This window comes from Hyla sarda, chromosome 3 (genome assembly GCF_029499605.1).
Source record: "Hyla sarda isolate aHylSar1 chromosome 3, aHylSar1.hap1, whole genome shotgun sequence".
Classification (NCBI taxonomy): domain Eukaryota; kingdom Metazoa; phylum Chordata; class Amphibia; order Anura; family Hylidae; genus Hyla; species Hyla sarda.
Window position 1 is genome coordinate 444,780,704 of NC_079191.1, and position 20,094 is coordinate 444,800,797.

At 44.0% G+C, this 20,094-nt stretch overlaps 1 protein-coding gene across 1 annotated transcript in view; it reads left to right on the plus strand.

Moving 5' to 3' along the window:
• Positions 1-19,557, plus strand: part of BTBD9 (BTB domain containing 9) — a 130,192-nt gene extending 110,635 nt beyond the window's left edge. Inside the window, exons 9-11 of the mRNA XM_056568668.1 lie at positions 4,881-4,988; positions 14,829-14,907; positions 18,619-19,557. Of these exons, the coding sequence (XP_056424643.1) occupies positions 4,881-4,988; positions 14,829-14,907; positions 18,619-18,783 (352 nt within the window). The 3' untranslated portion in view covers positions 18,784-19,557. The remainder of the gene's footprint in view (positions 1-4,880; positions 4,989-14,828; positions 14,908-18,618) is intronic.
• Positions 19,558-20,094: the final 537 nt, after the last annotated feature.

The window sequence follows — 20,094 nt, forward strand, 5'->3', positions numbered from 1 at the left end:
AGATGACATTGTTATAATAGGTGACGGTGTTACAGGAGGTGACATTGTTATAGTAGGTGGAGTTGTTACAGGAGGTGACATTGTTATAATAGGTGGCGGTGTTATAGGAGGTGACATTGTTATAATAGGTGGCGGTGTTACAGGAGGGGACATTGTTATAATAGGTGACGGTGTTACAGGAGGTGACGTTGTTATAATAGGTGGCGGTGTTACAGGAGGTGACATTGTTATAATAGGTGGCGGTGTTACAGGAGGTAACATTGTTATAATAGGTGACGGTGTTACAGGAGGTGACATTGTTATAATAGGTGGAGGTGTTACAGTAGGGGACATTGTTATAATAGGTGACGGTGTTATAGGAGGTGACGTTGTTATAATAGGTGGCGGTGTTACAGGTAGTGACATTGTTATAATAGGTGGCGGTGTTACAGGTGGTGACATTGTTATAATAGGTGGCGGTGTTACAGGTGGTGACATTGTTATAATAGGTGGCGGTGTTACAGGAGGTGACATTGTTATAATAGGTGGCGGTGTTAAATGAGGTGACATTGTTATAATAGGTGGCGGTGTTACAGGAGGGGACATTGTTATAATAGGTGGCGGTGTTACAGGCGGTGACATTGTTATAATAGGTGGCGGTGTTACAGGAGGTGACATTGTTATAATAGGTGGCGGTGTTACAGGTGGTGACATTGTTATAATAGGTGGCGGTGTTAAATGAGGTGACATTGTTATAATAGGTGGCGGTGTTACAGGAGGGGACATTGTTATAATAGGTGGCGGTGTTACAGGCGGTGACATTGTTATAGTAGGTGGCGGTGTTACAGGAGGTGAAATTATTATAGAAGGTGGCGGTGTTACAGGAGGGGACATTGTTATAATAGGTGGAGGTGTTACAGGAGGTGACATAGTTATAATAGGTGGCGGTGTTACAGGAGGTGACATTGTTATAATAGGTGGAGGTGTTGCAGGAGGTGACATTGTTATAATAGAAGGCAGTGTTACAGGAGGTGACATTGTTATAATAGGTGGCGGTGTTACAGGAGGTGACATTGTTATAATAGGTGACGGTGTTACAGGAGGTGACATTGTTATAATAGGTGGCGGTGTTACAGGAGGGGACATTGTTATAATAGGTGGCGGTGTTACAGGAGGTGACGTTGTTATAATAGGTGGCGGTGTTACAGGAGGTGACATTGTTATAATAGGTGGCGGTGTTACAGGAGGGGACATTGTTATAATAGGTGGCGGTGTTACAGGAGGTGACATTGTTATAATAGGTGGCGGTGTTACAGGAGGTGACATTGTTATAATAGGTGGCGGTGTTACAGGAGATGACATTGTTATAATAGGTGGCGGTGTTACAGGAGGGGACATTGTTATAATAGGTGGCGGTGTTACAGGCGGTGACATTGTTATAATAGGTGGCGGTGTTACAGGTAGTGACATTGTTATAATAGGTGGCGGTGTTACAGGTAGTGACATTGTTATAATAGGTGGCGGTGTTACAGGTGGTGACATTGTTATAGTAGGTGGTGGTGTTACAGGAGGTGACATTGTTATAGTAGGTGGCGGTGTTACAGGAGATGACATTGTTATAATAGATGGCAGTGTTAAAGGAGGTGACATTGTTATAATAGGTGGCGGTGTTACAGGAGGTGACATTGTTATAATAGGTGGTGGTGTTAAATGAGGTGACATTGTTATAATAGGTGGCGGTGTTACAGGAGGTGACATTGTTATAATAGGTGGCGGTGTTACAGGAGGTGACATTGTTATAGTAGGTGGCGGTGTTACAGGAGATGACATTGTTATAATAGGTGACGGTGTTACAGGAGGTGACATTGTTATAGTAGGTGGAGTTGTTACAGGAGGTGACATTGTTATAATAGGTGGCGGTGTTATAGGAGGTGACATTGTTATAATAGGTGGCGGTGTTACAGGAGGGGACATTGTTATAATAGGTGACGGTGTTACAGGAGGTGACGTTGTTATAATAGGTGGCGGTGTTACAGGAGGTGACATTGTTATAATAGGTGGCGGTGTTACAGGAGGTAACATTGTTATAATAGGTGACGGTGTTACAGGAGGTGACATTGTTATAATAGGTGGAGGTGTTACAGTAGGGGACATTGTTATAATAGGTGACGGTGTTATAGGAGGTGACGTTGTTATAATAGGTGGCGGTGTTACAGGTAGTGACATTGTTATAATAGGTGGCGGTGTTACAGGTGGTGACATTGTTATAATAGGTGGCGGTGTTACAGGTGGTGACATTGTTATAATAGGTGGCGGTGTTACAGGAGGTGACATTGTTATAATAGGTGGCGGTGTTAAATGAGGTGACATTGTTATAATAGGTGGCGGTGTTACAGGAGGGGACATTGTTATAATAGGTGGCGGTGTTACAGGCGGTGACATTGTTATAATAGGTGGCGGTGTTACAGGAGGTGACATTGTTATAATAGGTGGCGGTGTTACAGGTGGTGACATTGTTATAATAGGTGGCGGTGTTAAATGAGGTGACATTGTTATAATAGGTGGCGGTGTTACAGGAGGGGACATTGTTATAATAGGTGGCGGTGTTACAGGCGGTGACATTGTTATAGTAGGTGGCGGTGTTACAGGAGGTGAAATTATTATAGAAGGTGGCGGTGTTACAGGAGGGGACATTGTTATAATAGGTGGAGGTGTTACAGGAGGTGACATAGTTATAATAGGTGGCGGTGTTACAGGAGGTGACATTGTTATAATAGGTGGAGGTGTTGCAGGAGGTGACATTGTTATAATAGAAGGCAGTGTTACAGGAGGTGACATTGTTATAATAGGTGGCGGTGTTACAGGAGGTGACATTGTTATAATAGGTGACGGTGTTACAGGAGGTGACATTGTTATAATAGGTGGCGGTGTTACAGGAGGGGACATTGTTATAATAGGTGGCGGTGTTACAGGAGGTGACGTTGTTATAATAGGTGGCGGTGTTACAGGAGGTGACATTGTTATAATAGGTGGCGGTGTTACAGGAGGGGACATTGTTATAATAGGTGGCGGTGTTACAGGAGGTGACATTGTTATAATAGGTGGCGGTGTTACAGGAGGTGACATTGTTATAATAGGTGGCGGTGTTACAGGAGATGACATTGTTATAATAGGTGGCGGTGTTACAGGAGGGGACATTGTTATAATAGGTGGCGGTGTTACAGGCGGTGACATTGTTATAATAGGTGGCGGTGTTACAGGTAGTGACATTGTTATAATAGGTGGCGGTGTTACAGGTAGTGACATTGTTATAATAGGTGGCGGTGTTACAGGTGGTGACATTGTTATAGTAGGTGGTGGTGTTACAGGAGGTGACATTGGTATAATAGGTGGCGGTGTTACAGGAGGTGACATTGTTATAATAGGTGGCAGTGTTACAGGAGGTGACATTGTTATAATAGGTGGCGGTGTTACAGGAGGTGACATTGTTATAGTTGATAGCGGTGTTACAGGTAGTGACATTGTTATAGTTGATGGCGGTGTTACAGGTAGTGACATTGTCATAATAGGTGGAGGTGTTACAGGAGGTGACGTTGTTATAATAGGTGGCGGTGTTACAGGAGGTGACATTGTTATAATAGGTGGAGGTGTTACAGGAGGTGACATTGTTATAATAGGTGGCGGTGTTACAGGAGGTGACATTGTTATAATAGGTGACGGTGTTACAGGAGGTGACGTTGTTATAATTGGTTGCGGTGTTACAGGAGGTGACATTGTCATAATAGGTGGCGGTGTTACAGGCGGTGACATTGTTATAATAGGTGGCGGTGTTACAGGTAGTGACATTGTTATAGGTGGCGGTGTTACAGGAGATGACATTGTTATAGTAGGTGGTGGTGTTACAGAAGGTGACATTGTTATAATAGGTGGCGGTGTTACAGGAGATGACATTGTTATAATAGGTGGTGGTGTTACAGGAGGTGACATTGTTATAGTTGATGGCGGTGTTACAGGTAGTGACATTGTTATAGTTGATGGCGGTGTTACAGGTAGTGACATTGTTATAATAGGTGGCGGTGTTACAGGAGGTGACATTGTTATAATAGGTGGCGGTGTTACAGGAGGTGACATTGTCATAATAGGTGGCGGTGTTACAGGAGGTGACATTGTTATAGTTGATGGCGGTGTTACAGGTGGTGGCAGTGATATACAGAATGTCTTATATGTGGCTGATATCTCATCTATGGCAGAGGATTCCCAGCTCCGGGGAGGGTAAGAGGACAGAGGAAAGAAGAGTTGCTGGGGGCTCCACAGACGCCTGCAGACCATGTATTAGGAGATATTTCGGTACATCTCTGCCAGGACCTTCTCCTCACACTATGTAAAGAGGAAGGTCCTGGCAGAGCTATACCTAGATACCTCCTATAACATTGTCTGCAGGGGCCCCCAGCACCTCTGTCCTCTTACCCTCCCGGGGCATCCTCTGCCATAGATGAGGTATATGGACCATTTCTGGTGCTTACAGTCCGCCCGTATCTGACGCATGTGTTTAACTAGAGGAATAAGAAAGGGGATGATTTCTTGGAGAAGTTGTGACCCCCCCCCCACAATCCATGTCCACTCCTGGTCACTTATGAAATGTGTGAGTAAAAATATCTGATTTATCAATTTTCATTAATTTCCTCCCGGCATAGTCCGATCCGCCGATGTGATATTGAGCTCTGCCGGAACAACGTACGTCCAGCCCTCAATGGACAGGAGCGAATCTAATAATAATGGATATAATGGGATAATATGTCATATATAAAGTAACACCACATAGTGATGAAATGTAATATACACCCAGAGATGTCCCTCGGCTCCTCAGGGGTCACTGACTAATCCGCTTCTGTCTTTCTTAGGTTATTGCTGTGGGATTGTGATGACCGAAGTTACAGCTACTACATCGAGGTGTCCACCGACCAGCAGCAGTGGACGATGGTGGCCGATCGCACAAAGGTTCCCTGCAGGTAACTGGAACCCAGACCATTATTATTATTATTATAATTATTATTCACTGTATTGTTGCAGTGGCTTTTATTATTTACTGGCTTAGTACCAAGCTTTGCCAGCTCTTTGTACCTAAACCTTTTGACACTCCTTACCTTGTATCACATCCTTTATACCTTTTTCTTATATCTTGTCCTCATATCCCAACCTCATATCTTGTCCATTATAACTTTTCCTTTATATCTTGGCATTATATCCCATCCTGATATCCCAACCTCATATCTTGTCTTTTATATCTCGTCCTCATATCCCGACATCACATCCTTTCTTCATACGCCATCCTCATATCCCGACTTCATATCTCGTCCTCATTTCCCGTCCTCCTATCCCATCCACCTCAATAGCTATTCTCCACACCTGCCAGAGAGTTGTCAGGGTGTTTAAAAGTCCCGGGCAATCTCTGCAGTCTGAGAGTAACGTGATCAGCAGATGTACAGGAAGTTCCATAGACCTGCATGGGACTTCAGACAAAAACCCTGACTCTCGCATAAGGGGATGTGTTGGGGTTGATTAAACTAATTTTACTATATTTTGAGTTGACCTATAAGTAACATGTGACCATGTTTTATAAAAAAAATCTTAAATCAAAGTTTTGCTGGAAAATTCATATACACATATATATTTATATACATACAGGGGGGCAAAAAGTATTTAGTCAGCCACCAATTGTGCAAGTTCTCCCCTTATAACGATGAGAGGCTGTAATTCTCATCATAAGTTATAACCTCAACTATGAGAGACAGAATGAGAAAAAAATATCCATAAAATCACATTGTCTGATTTTTAAAGAATTTATTTGCAAATTATGGTGGAAAATAAGTATTTGGTCACATACAAACAAGTAAGATTTCTGCCTCTCACAGACCTGTAACTTCTTCTATAAGAGTCTCCTCTGTCCTCCACTTGTTACCTGTATTAATGGCTCCTGTTTGAGGTTGTTATCAGTATAAAAGACACCTATCCACAACCTCAAACAGTCACACTCCAAACTCCACTATGGTCAAGACCAAAAAGCTGTCGAAGGACACCAGAAACAAAATTGTAGACCTACACCAGGCTGGGAAGACTGAATCTGCAATAGACAAGCAGCTTGGTGTGAAGAAATCAATTATTAGAAAATGGAAGACATAAAAGACCACTGATAATCTCCCTCCATCTGGTGCTCCATGCAAGATCTCACCATGTGGTGTCAAAATGTTCACAAGAACGGTGAGCAAAAATCCCAGAACCACATGGGGGACCTAGTGAATGACCTGCAGAGAGCTGGGACCAAAGTAACAAAGGCAACCATCAGTAACGCACTACACCGCCAGGGACTCAAATCATGCAGTGCCAAACGTGTCCCCCTGCTTAAGCCAGTACATGTCCCGGCCCATCTGAAGTTTCCTAGAGAGCATTTGGATGATCCAGAAGAGGATTGTGAGAATGTCACATGGTCAGATGAAAGCAAAGTAGAACTTTTTGTTAAAAACTCAACCTGTCGTGTTTGGAGGAGAAAGAATGCTGAGTTGCATCCAAAGAACACCATACCTACTGTGAAGCATGGGGGTGGAAACATCATGCTTTGGGGCTGTTTTTCTGCAAAGGGACCAGGACGACTGAACCGAGTAAAGGAAAGAATGAATGGGGCCATGTATTGTGAGATTTTGAGTGAAAACCTCCTTCCATCAGCAAGGGCATTGAAGATGAAACATAGCTGGGTCTTTCAGCATGACAATGATCCCAAACACATCACCCGGGCAATGAAGGAGTGGCTTTGTAAGAAGCATTTCAAGGTCCTGGAGTGGCCTATCCAGTCTCCAGATCTCAACCCAATAGAAAACCTTTGGAAGAAGTTAGAAGTATGTGTTGCCCAGCGATAGCCTCAAAACATCACTGCTCTAGAGGAGATCTGCATGGAGGAATGGGCCAAAATACCAGCAACAGTGTGTGAAAACCTTGTGAAGACAGAAAACATGTGACCTCTGTCATTGCCAACAAAGGGGATATAACAAAGTATTGAGATGAACTTTTCTTATTGACCAAATACTTATTTTCCCCCATAATTATCAAATAAATTCTTTAGTAATCAGACAATGTGATTTTATGGATTTTTCCTCATTCTGTCTCTCATAGTTGAGGTTATAACCTATGATGATAATTACAGCCTCATCTTTATAAGGGGGAGAACTTGTACAATTGGTGGCTGACTAAATACTTTTGTGCCCCACTGTACATACTCAAACATAGATATATATACTAATATGGATATATATACATACACACAATGTTAGGTCCTGTGATAACACTGAGATGTGTCGCTACCAGAAGCGAGGTCCTATGATAACACTGAGCAGACAGGGCCAGGGAGTCTTTTCATAGGGACACAGAAAGTGGAATATCATGGTACAGGTCGTGACGGTACGTACTAATAAACCGATATGGCGCTGCCTTCAGTAAATAGTCTATTACAATAATCAGGAAAAAACACTTGGCAGTATAACTTTTTAATATTTTGTAGATTATGCAAATTAAAAAAAAAAAATCTTAATATTTTTTTTTTTTTGGGATAACAATTGCGCAGTCAGGTGACACGCTCGGCCTTTTCGCCTCTTGTACGTTTCACAGGTGTCATGTACCTCTCACCGCTGCGCAGACAGTATTTAGACCTTATTATACAGCGTCTTATTGTAAAGGTCACACCGGATGAGATGGACGCTTCCTGACGCCGCCATGACAGGGTAAAAGCCGCCTGTCAGGCCGCGGGACGCCACAGAGTCTTGTTATTCAGGCTCCCTGTCTGGATCTACCGTAACCATCTTCTCTGCTCCTGGACATGCCCGTCCTGTCCCGCGCTTTTCGCCGTCACGCCGCGTGTTACCGTCTCTTCTCTACCTCCCTAATAGAAGCCAATTAGCGTCCTGCGCCTGATGTCGTTGTCATCCCGTTTAAATGCCGAGCGGAGATTTTTTCCTCACCTTCAACTGCGATGACAATAAAGAAAATGTCTTCTTTTTTTTTAATTTTTCTTCTTAAAGGGCAAACACTGATATTATATATACTTTTTTTTTTTTTTTTTTGGCGCCATTTTCTTCTCGTATCGTGTTAAAGTCTAAGAAATGACCTGTCTGAGCTGTAAATGGCGAGGGGCGGCTGTCGGTTATTTTAACCGACCACTTAGCCGGCTAACCTTTCCAATGTAGCAAATAATAATAACCTCTGTTGTTGCGCATTATTCGGAAAAAATTGCTGGATAAATATCGCCGCTCGGATGGGATGAGCTGAAATACGGTGTGAGCGATAGTAACTTGTGTCAAGCTTACGGATGTATTCTGCCATTTTACCTCAAACAAATCAGGGCTCTTTAGCTCCTAGAGCAGTGGTCACCAATCAGGGTGCCTTCTGCTGTTGCAAAACTACAACTCCCAGCATACCCGGACAGCCGTTGGCTGTCCGTGCATGCTGGGAGTTGTAGTTTTGCAACAGCTGGAGGCACCCTGGTTGGAAAATACTGTCCTGTAGGGCAGAAAAGGACATCAGTATTACTATCGCTGTTTGTAATGAGAGATACTGAGCCAGAGACGCAGCCGGATCCTGATGCTAAATAAAGAAATTCTAATTATAACGTTTAATTAACTACATTATATTCTGCCGCAGATTAAATGAATATGAAACATTCACAATCACCTCTCACTGTACAATATGGAAGCCTGATCCGCTCATGTGTTATACACCTGCAGAGTACAGGGTGGAAGAAGCCTATCTGATATATATATATTTCTCTAAGAATATAACTCCTATAATACTGCTCCTATATACAAGAATATAAATACTATAATACTGCTCCTATATACAAGAACATAACTGCTATAATACTGCTCCTATATACAAGAATATAACTACTATAATACTGCTCCTATATACAAGAATATAACTACTATAATACTGCCTCCTATATACAAGAATATAACTACTATAATACTGCTCCTATATACAAGAATATAAATACTATAATACTGCTCCTATATACAAGAATATATCTACTATAATACTGCTCCTATATACAAGAATATAACTACTATAATACTGCTCCTATATACAAGAATATAACTACTATAATACTGCCTCCTATATACAAGAATATAACTACTATAATACTGCTCCTATATACAAGAATATAACTACTATAATACTGCCTCCTATATACAAGAATATAACTACTATAATACTGCCTCCTATATACAAGAATATAACTACTATAATACTGCCTCCTATATACAAGAATATAACTACTATAATACTGCTCCTATATACAAGAATATAACTACTATAATACTGCTCCTATATACAAGAATATAACTACTATAATACTGTTCCTATATACAAGAATATATCTACTACAATACTGCTCCTATATACAAGAATATAACTACTATAATACTGCCTCCTATATACAAGAATATAACTACTATAATACTGCTCCTATATACAAGAATATAACTACTATAATACTGCTCCTATATACAAGAATATAACTACTATAATACTGCTCCTATATACAAGAATATAACTACTATAATACTGCCCCTATATACAAGAATATAACTATAATACTGCTCCTATATACAAGAATATAACTACTATAATACTGCTCCTATATACAAGAATATAACTACTATATTACTGTTCCTATATACAAGAATATAACTACTATAATACTGCTCCTATATACAAGAATATAACTACTATAATACTGCTCCTATATACAAGACTATAACTACTATAATACTGCTCCTATATACAAGAATATAACTACTATAATACTGCCCCTATATACAAGAATATAACTATAATACTGCTCCTATATACAAGAATATAACTACTATAATACTGCTCCTATATACAAGAATATAACTACTATAATACTGCTCCTATATACAAGAATATAACTACTATAATACTGCTCCTATATACAAGAATATAACTATTATAATACTGCTCCTATATACAAGAATATATCTACTATAATACTGCTCCTATATACAAGAATATAACTACTATAATACTGCTCCTATATACAAGAATATAACTACTATAATACTGCCTCCTATATACAAGAATATAACTACTATAATACTGCCCCTATATACAAGAATATACCTACTATAATACTGCTCCTATATACAAGAATATAACTGCTATAATACTGCTTCTATATACAAGAATATAACTACTATAATACTGCTCCTATATACAAGAATATAACTACTATAATACTGCTCCTATATACAAGAATATAACTACTATAATACTGCTCTTATATACAAGAATATAACTACTATAATACTGCTCCTATATACAAGAATATAACTACTATAATACTGCTCCTATATACAAGAATATAACTACTATAATACTGCTCTTATATACAAGAATATAACTACTATAATACTGCTCCTATATACAAGAATATAACTACTATATTACTGCTCCTATATACAAGAATATAACTACAATAATACTGCTCCTATATACAAGAATATAACTACTATATTACTGCTCCTATATACAAGAATATAACTACTATAATACTGCTCCTATATACAAGAATATAACTACTATAATACTGCTCCTATATACAAGAATATAACTACTATAATACTGCTCTTATATACAAGAATATAACTACTATAATACTGCTCCTATATACAAGAATATAACTACTATAATACTGCTCCTATATACAAGAATATAACTACTATAATACTGTTCCTATATACAAGAATATATCTACTACAATACTGCTCCTATATACAAGAATATAACTACTATAATACTGCCTCCTATATACAAGAATATAACTACTATAATACTGCTCCTATATACAAGAATATAACTACTATAATACTGCTCCTATATACAAGAATATAACTACTATAATACTGCTCCTATATACAAGAATATAACTACTATAATACTGCCCCTATATACAAGAATATAACTATAATACTGCTCCTATATACAAGAATATAACTACTATAATACTGCTCCTATATACAAGAATATAACTACTATAATACTGCTCCTATATACAAGAATATAACTACTATAATACTGCTCCTATATACAAGAATATAACTACTATAATACTGCCCCTATATACAAGAATATACCTACTATAATACTGCTCCTATATACAAGAATATAACTACTATAATACTGCTTCTATATACAAGAATATAACTACTATAATACTGCTCCTATATACAAGAATATAACTACTATAATACTGCTCCTATATACAAGAATATAACTACTATAATACTGCTCCTATATACAAGAATATAACTACTATAATACTGCCCCTATATACAAGAATATAACTATAATACTGCTCCTATATACAAGAATATATCTACTATAATACTGCTCCTATATACAAGAATATAACTACTATAATACTGCTCCTATATACAAGAATATAACTACTATAATACTGCCTCCTATATACAAGAATATAACTACTATAATACTGCCCCTATATACAAGAATATACCTACTATAATACTGCTCCTATATACAAGAATATAACTGCTATAATACTGCTTCTATATACAAGAATATAACTACTATAATACTGCTCCTATATACAAGAATATAACTACTATAATACTGCTCCTATATACAAGAATATAACTACTATAATACTGCTCTTATATACAAGAATATAACTACTATAATACTGCTCCTATATACAAGAATATAACTACTATAATACTGCTCCTATATACAAGAATATAACTACTATATTACTGCTCCTATATACAAGAATATAACTACAATAATACTGCTCCTATATACAAGAATATAACTACTATATTACTGCTCCTATATACAAGAATATAACTACTATAATACTGCTCCTATATACAAGAATATAACTACTATAATACTGCTCCTATATACAAGAATATAACTACTATAATACTGCTCCTATATACAAGAATATAACTACTATAATACTGCTCCTATATACAAGAATATAACTACTATAATACTGCTCTTATATACAAGAATATAACTACTATAATACTGCTCCTATATACAAGAATATAACGACTATAATACTGCTCCTATATACAAGAATATAACTACTATATTACTGCTCCTATATACAAGAATATAACTACAATAATACTGCTCCTATATACAAGAATATAACTACTATATTACTGCTCCTATATACAAGAATATAACTACTATAATACTGCTCCTATATACAAGAATATAACTACTATAATACTGCTCCTATATACAAGAATATAACTACTATAATACTGCTCTTATATACAAGAATATAACTACTATAATACTGCCCCCTCTGGATTATATGTATGAGGTGGCGGTTTTATATATTCCCTTTCTTCCTACTGCTGGTGATTTTCCCGCTCGCTCTGGCGGTTCTCTGCTCCTCGTACACTTATTATTCCACCGTTACATAATGCAGTGGGTACTGAGGCTTTTGTACTAGTACACTGTGTCTCGGTATTGTTGGGGTGCGGGGCTCGTTGTGCGGTGTTTTGTGCTCTCGTCTTGTCGGTGTCAGGTACGAGCAGTGAACGTGTCGTGGGTGAGGATACATTGGCGCGGCGGAGACATATTGGATGTGAGATGTTCTGCACATTGTTTTCTGTCCGCAGCTCATTGTCTGTGAATCTCTTTTCAGGATTGCGGCGCAGTGAGTGTCTTTTGCGCAGCGCGCCCCTCTCACTCGCTGCCTCGATCTCTTAGTCAATCTCCATTACTATTGTTCTCTCTCTCATTACAAACATCCTGAAGTGCTGCTGGCGCTGCTGACTCTCCTCCGCTCTCAGGTATTATGCCCTATTCAGGACGCGCTCTCTATAGTCACTTATACACAGTTGGCACTTGGCGGTCGGTCTGTGTTCTTGCGCGGTAGAATTAGTACATATAAAATGAATGTTCTTCCTCCCAGGACTTGTATCTGCCGGAGTCTTGTAAATACTTAACTGATCCGGAGTTACATAGTGTCCAGTACAGATCACAGCGGCCATTGTGCGGTATAATGTGCGGATCAAGATACAGAATCTCCTCCAGTATCCACACTGGACTACTGCCAAACCGGGGTACAGGATGATAACACTCGGGGTACAGGATGATAACACTTGGGGTACAGGATGATAACACTTGGGGTACAGGATAATGACTCTTGGGGTACAGGATGATAACACTTGTGGTATTGGATGATAACACTTGGGGTACAGGATGATAACACTTGGGGTACAGGATGATAACACTTGGGGTACAGGATGATAACACTTGGGGTACAGGATAATGACTCTTGGGGTACAGGATGATAACACTTGGGGTACTGGATGATAACACTTGGGGTACAGGATGATAACACTTGGGGTACAGGATGATAACACTCGGGGTACAGGATGATAACACTCGGGGTACAGGATGATAACACTTGGGGTACAGGATAATAACACTTGGGGTACAGGATGATAACACTTGGGGTACAGGATGATAACACTCGGGGTACATGATGATAACACTTGGGGTACAGGATGATGATAACACTTGGGGTACAGGATGATAACACTTGGGGTACAGGATGATAACACTTGGGGTACAGGATGATAACACTTGGGGTACAGGATGATAACACTCGGGGTACAGGATGATATCACTCGGGGTACAGGATGATAACACTTGGGGTACAGGATGATAACACTTGGGGTACAGGATGATAACACTTGGGGTACAGGATGATAACACTTGGGGTACAGGATGATAACACTTGGGGTACAGGATGATAACACTTGGGGTACAGGATGATAACACTTGGGGTACAGGATGATAACACTGAGGGTACAGGATGATGACACTTGGGGTACAGGATGATAACACTTGGGGTACACGATGATGACACTTGGGGTACAAGATGATAACACTTGGGGTACAGGATGATGACACTTGGGGTACGGGATGATGACACTTGGGGTACGGGATGATGACACTTGGGGTACGGGAGGATGACACTCGGGGTACGGGAGGATGACACTCGGGGTACGGGAGGATGACACTCGGGGTACGGGAGGATGACACTCGGGGTGCGGGAGGATGACACTCGGGGTGCGGGAGGATGACACTCGGGGTGCGGGAGGATGACACTCGGGGTGCGGGAGGATGACACTCGGGGTGCGGGAGGATGACACTCGGGGTGCGGGAGGATGACACTCGGGGTACGGGATGATGACACTCGGGGTACAGGATGATAACACTCGGGGTACAGGATGATAACACTCGGGGTGCGGGATGATGACACTCGGGGTACGGGATGATGACACTCGGGGTACAGGATGATAACACTCGGGGTGCGGGATGATGACACTCGGGGTACAGGATGATGACACTCGGGGTGCGGGATGATGACACTCGGGGTGCGGGATGATGACACTCGGGGTGCGGGAGGATGACACTCGGGGTACGGGAGGATGACACTCGGGGTGCAGGATGATGACACTCGGGGTACAGGATGATGACACTCGGGGTACAGGATGATGACACTCGGGGTACAGGATGATGACACTTGGGGTGCAGGAGGATAACATTTTGGGTACAGGTAATGATTGGAACGGACAGCAGGGGTCAGCAGTGAGCTGTGTGGTAGCAGAATTATGAATGCAGCTTTAGATGTGACTGGAGTATAATCCTTTTTTATTCTTCTGTAGTTGCTCCGTATAAACTACAAACACCGATATTAACTCCTCGACTGCCTCTTTATCTTCCAGGTCATGGCAGACAATCAACTTTGACCGACGACCGACATGTTTCATCAGGATCGTAGGGACCCACAACACTGCAAATGAGGTGAGACTGCGGGGCCCCGCCATAGAGGAAATGGGAATAAGATCAGTGTTTCCCAACAAGGGCGCCTCCAGCTGTTGCAAAACCACAACTTCCAGCATGCTCAGACAGCCAACGGCTGTCTGGGCATGCTGGGAGTTGTAGTTTTGCAACAGCTGGAGGCACCCTCGTTGGGAATCCCTGCCTTAAAGTTCATGTGACCCCCGTCATAATTACTCATGTTGATAAGGTTACGGAGCTGTTGCTGACTTTGTCTTGTGTTTATGCTCCAGTCACATCCAGAGCTGCAGTGACAGCGCTCAGTGTAATCTCCGCAGATAAGACGCTGAACCAGCAGGGGGCGGCACAAGAAATCTGAGCAGCTCTGGATGTGACTGGATCAGGAGGTGATGGACGCAATCTGAGCGCAGTATGGCAGTGCTGTATACCGCAGCGTGTCCTGATATTACGGATTGTGCGGTCGCCTCGGCCGCTGTCGCTATTGATTACAGATTCATCAGTTTCCTTAGATTTATCACAATGTATCAGTCCGATCACAACAACACGACGCGGTGTCAGAACGCAACGCGCCGCCTCCTGACTCCACTAATATCGGAGGAATAGCGATTCATTTACACCGCCATCTACTTTATTATTCTCTAAATGGTCTGGAGATTGGCCGCCATAATGACTACAATCTGTATGATAATATCCAGATGTGAGACGCCAATAATTACCCGCCATCGCTACAGGCGCCGTCCGCGGTTAAAGGGACAGCAACGGATTTATAGAAGAAAAAATCCACCATTTATAGATCAGATTATTATTATTATTATAGTAGTTTTATATTATTATTATATTATTATTATTATATTTTTTTATTATTATTATCTTTTTGAAGGATTTTTACAGTCACAGGTTGGGGATGGAGATTATCCTAAACACAATCCGCCGCGCCTGAGTGAACATTTACTGTATGGGACTCGTCTCCGACCTTCCGGTCACTCTTGCGCACTCTTCCTCACCCCCATGTTCTTACCGCCCCCCAGCACCAAGATGTCAGAGACTAAGGCGACCATTATATTACAAAGCTGTTAGCTGGATTATCATTCAGTTATCTCTCCTGATCTCTTCCATACATGTGTGCACTCAACTCAGCCGAGCATGCATCAATGGATATAAGGGGATGTCAGACTCCTCTGTCCTCCCTCTTCCAGACCCCTCTGTGCTCCTCCACCCTCAGACCCCTCTGTCCTCCTCCAGACTCCTCTGTCCTCCTCCAGACTCCTCTGTCCTCCTCCAGACTCCTCTGTACTTCTTCTCCTCCTCCAGACTCCTTGTTCCCTTCCCTCTAGACACTTCTGTCCTTCTCCTCCTCCTCCTCCAGACTCCTCTGTCCTCCTCTTGACTCCTGTTCTTCTCCAGACTCCTCCGTCCTCCTTCTCCTTATGACTCCTTTATCCCCCTCCAGACTCCTCTCTCCTCCTCCAAGCTTCTCTGTCCTCCTTCTCCTCAAGACTCCTCTGTCCTCCTCCTCCAGACTCCTTGGTCCCTTCCCTGCAGACCCTTCTGTCCTCTGCTGCAAGCCCCTCTGTCCTCCTCCTCTTCTTCCAGACTCCTCTGTCCTCTTCTTCCAGACTCCTCTGTCCTCTTCTTCCAGACTCCTCTGTCCTCTTCTTCCAGACTCCTCTGTCCTCTTCTTCCAGACTCCTCTGTCCTCTTCTTCCAGACTCCTCTGTCCTCTTCTTCCAGACTCCTCTGTCCTCTTCTTCCAGACTCCTCTGTCCTCTTCTTCCAGGCTCCTCTGTCCTCCGCCGCCTCCAGGCTCCTCTGTCCTCCGCCGCCTCCAGGCTCCTCTGTCCTCCGCCGCCTCCAGGCTCCTCTGTCCTCCTCCGCCTCCAGGCTCCTCTGTCCTCCTCCGCCTCCAGGCTCCTCTGTCCTCCTCCGCCTCCAGGCTCCTCTGTCCTCCTCCGCCTCCAGGCTCCTCTGTCCTCCTCCGCCTCCAGGCTCCTCTGTCCTCCTCCGCCTCCAGGCTCCTCTGTTCTCCTCCGCCTCCAGGCTCCTCTGTTCTCCTCCGCCTCCAGGCTCCTCTGTCCTCCTCCGCCTCCAGGCTCCTCTGTCCGCCTCCAGGCACCTCTGTCCTCCTCCGCCTCCAGGCACCTCTGTCCGCCTCCAGGCTCCTCTGTCCGCCTCCAGGCTCCTCTGTCCGCCTCCAGGCTCCTCTGTCCTCCTCTGCCTCCAGGCTCCTCTGTCCGCCTCCAGGCTCCTCTGTCCGCCTCCAGGCTCCTCTGTCCGCCTCCAGGCTCCTCTGTCCTCCTCCGCCTCCAGGCTCCTCTGTCCTCCTCCGCCTCCAGGCTCCTCTGTCCGCCTCCAGGCTCCTCTGTCCGCCTCCAGGCTCCTCTGTCCGCCTCCAGGCTCCTCTGTCCTCCTCTGCCTCCAGGCTCCTCTGTCCTCCTCTGCCTCCAGGCTCCTCTGTCTTCCGCCTCCAGGCTCCTCTGTCCTCCTCTGCCTCCAGGCTCCTCTGTCTTCCGCCTCCAGGCTCCTCTGTCTTCCGCCTCCAGGCTCCTCTGTCTTCCGCCTCCAGGCTCCTCTGTCTTCCGCCTCCAGGCTCCTCTGTCCTCCTCTGCCTCCAGGCTCCTCTGTCTTCCGCCTCCAGGCTCCTCTGTCTTCCGCCTCCAGGCTCCTCTGTCTTCCGCCTCCAGGCTCCTCTGTCTTCCGCCTCCAGGCTCCTCTGTCTTCCGCCTCCAGGCTCCTCTGTCTTCCGCCTCCAGGCTCCTCTGTCTTCCGCCTCCAGGCTCCTCTGTCTTCCGCCTCCAGGCTCCTCTGTCTTCCGCCTCCAGGCTCCTCTGTCTTCCGCCTCCAGGCTCCTCTGTCTTCCGCCTCCAGGCTCCTCTGTCTTCCGCCTCCAGGCTCCTCTGTCTTCCGCCTCCAGTCTCCTCTGTCTTCCGCCTCCAGTCTCCTCTGTCCTCCGCCTCCAGGCTCCTCTGTCCGCCTCCAGGCTCCTCTGTCCTCCTCCGCCTCCAGGCTTCTCTGTCCTCCTCCGCCTCCAGGCTCCTCTGTCTTCCGCCTCCAGGCTCCTCGTTCCCTTCTCTCTAGACTCGCTGTCCTCGGCTCCAGGGGTCTCGGGTTTGTTGAATAGGGTCTTTTGTCTGACTTGTTCATATGTCTTGATATAAATAGAACTAAAGAGTTACAGCAGGTTCCGCTGTTATTGCCAGGAAGAGCAGAAAGAGTGAGGAGCTTCTTTGTGACCGAGAACCGTTTCTACAGGATAGTCACCCAGCTGTGCCAGGATCCTGGCAGTCACATCTGCAGTGATTCCATCTCTTCTGTATCTCTAGAATAGCTACAGCTTACTATCGGATTAGTTAAAGGGGCGGGGTCTCCAGTGAAGGCCCGCCCCCTATTAAATAAACATGCCCTAGAGGAGCATTAAGAAAGGGGTTGTCAAGAAAAACACCCTTCAAGTCAGTGATATCCAAACTGCGACTCTGCAGATGTTGCAAAACTACAACTCCCAGCTTGCCCAGACAGCCAACGGCTGTCTGGGCATGCTGGGAGTTGTAGTTTTGCAACAGCTGGAGGCACCCTGTTTGGGAAACACTGCTCTAGGTTTATAGTGAGCTTTGGTAGCTACATTAATTGTCACCCAACTTTTGCAGGAAAAGGTACGGACTGATGTTTATTTTTTAACCCTTGTTTCCATTTTAACCCCTTGTACTTTTTTCATTTCAGGTTTTCCACTGCGTCCACTTCGAGTGTCCGGCGCCGACCATCAGCCACAAGGAGGAGAGCGCGGAGGAGAGTCCATTGGGGGAGCAAACGGTGTCCATAACCCTACGGGTCCCGAACTCTCTGCACTCAGGGACCGATCAGAGCGGCCGGGGCCACGCGCACTAAGACCACAGCACTCCCTCCCCGGGGACATCTTGGCGGCGTCACGTTTTTGTTTTTTTTTTGTCATCTCTCCGTAACCCTGACTCTGCATTCCCAAGGACACCGCCGCCGACCTCTCGTGAATGCGTAAAAGATCCCAGGAGAGAAAATTGCTGTTCAATCTTCATCAAGACGCTTATTTGCGCCCTTCCCCCCCACCTCTCCGGCCCCCGACCGCCGCGTCCGTAGAGAACGTCAGCCGGTAATTGACCAGATTGTTGTTGAGATTTGTGGCGCCGCCGCTAATTGAGAGATGTATTAGTTTCTGACTAAGTCGGATTCGCCTCCTCTATTCGGTTCCCTCTATTGATTTTTTATTTTTTTTCGAAACGGTTCCATTCGCCGACCCCATCCCCCTCGCCTCCCGCGCCGGTTATCGTACAGATTGTTTTACCAGCCTGTCACATGTCGTCGGCAGAAGCCTCAGAAAACAAACCACCCACAGAGACAACTCCGGATATAAATAGCGCCTGACTCGCTGGAGCAGAAACCTGTTTCCGAGCACTAAATACGAGCGGCGGTGGTGGCGCCCGCCTGAGAACTGATAAACCTGCGCGCTAATGTGTATTTATAGACAGAGTCAAGACTGCGGAACCACCTCTCTGTGTGAGGTCGCTGGATGTAACTGTCTCATATTCGGACGCCATCTTGGATCGGAGTAGACTGGCCCAGTATACATATAGGAGGTTGATGTACGAATTGTCGTTTTTGCACTAAAACGGTGGTCGCCGAACTGTGGCCCCCCCCAAGTTGTTACTGAATTACAGCTCCCAGTTAGCAGGGCCACAGTTTGGAAACCACTTCACTAAACCTTAAAGGAGTAGTCCAGTGCTGAAAAACTTATCCCCTATCCTAAGGATAGGGGATAAGTTTTTCAGCACTGGACTACTCCTTTAAAGGACATCTGCAGCGTGATTGACACTTATCCCCTATCCACAGGATAGGGGATAAGTGTTTGATCGCGGGGGGTCCGACTGCTGGGACCCCTTGTGATCTCCTGTACGGGGCCGCGGCTGTGCCGTGCAGGGGGCGTTCCGGCCGCAGCATGACGTTGCAGCCGGCACGCCTCCTGCATACATCTCTATGGGAGAGGCGGGGAGGCAGCGTTCGTGCCTCCCCCATAGAACTGTATGGGGGATGGGGAGGAGACGAGGCGTCACCGTCGACCTCTAGGTCGACGCTACGCGCCTTAGCGCTCACCATGAGCTCTAATGGTGGCGCCCCGTACAGGATATCACAGGGGGTCCCAGCGGTCGGATCCCCCGCAATCAAACA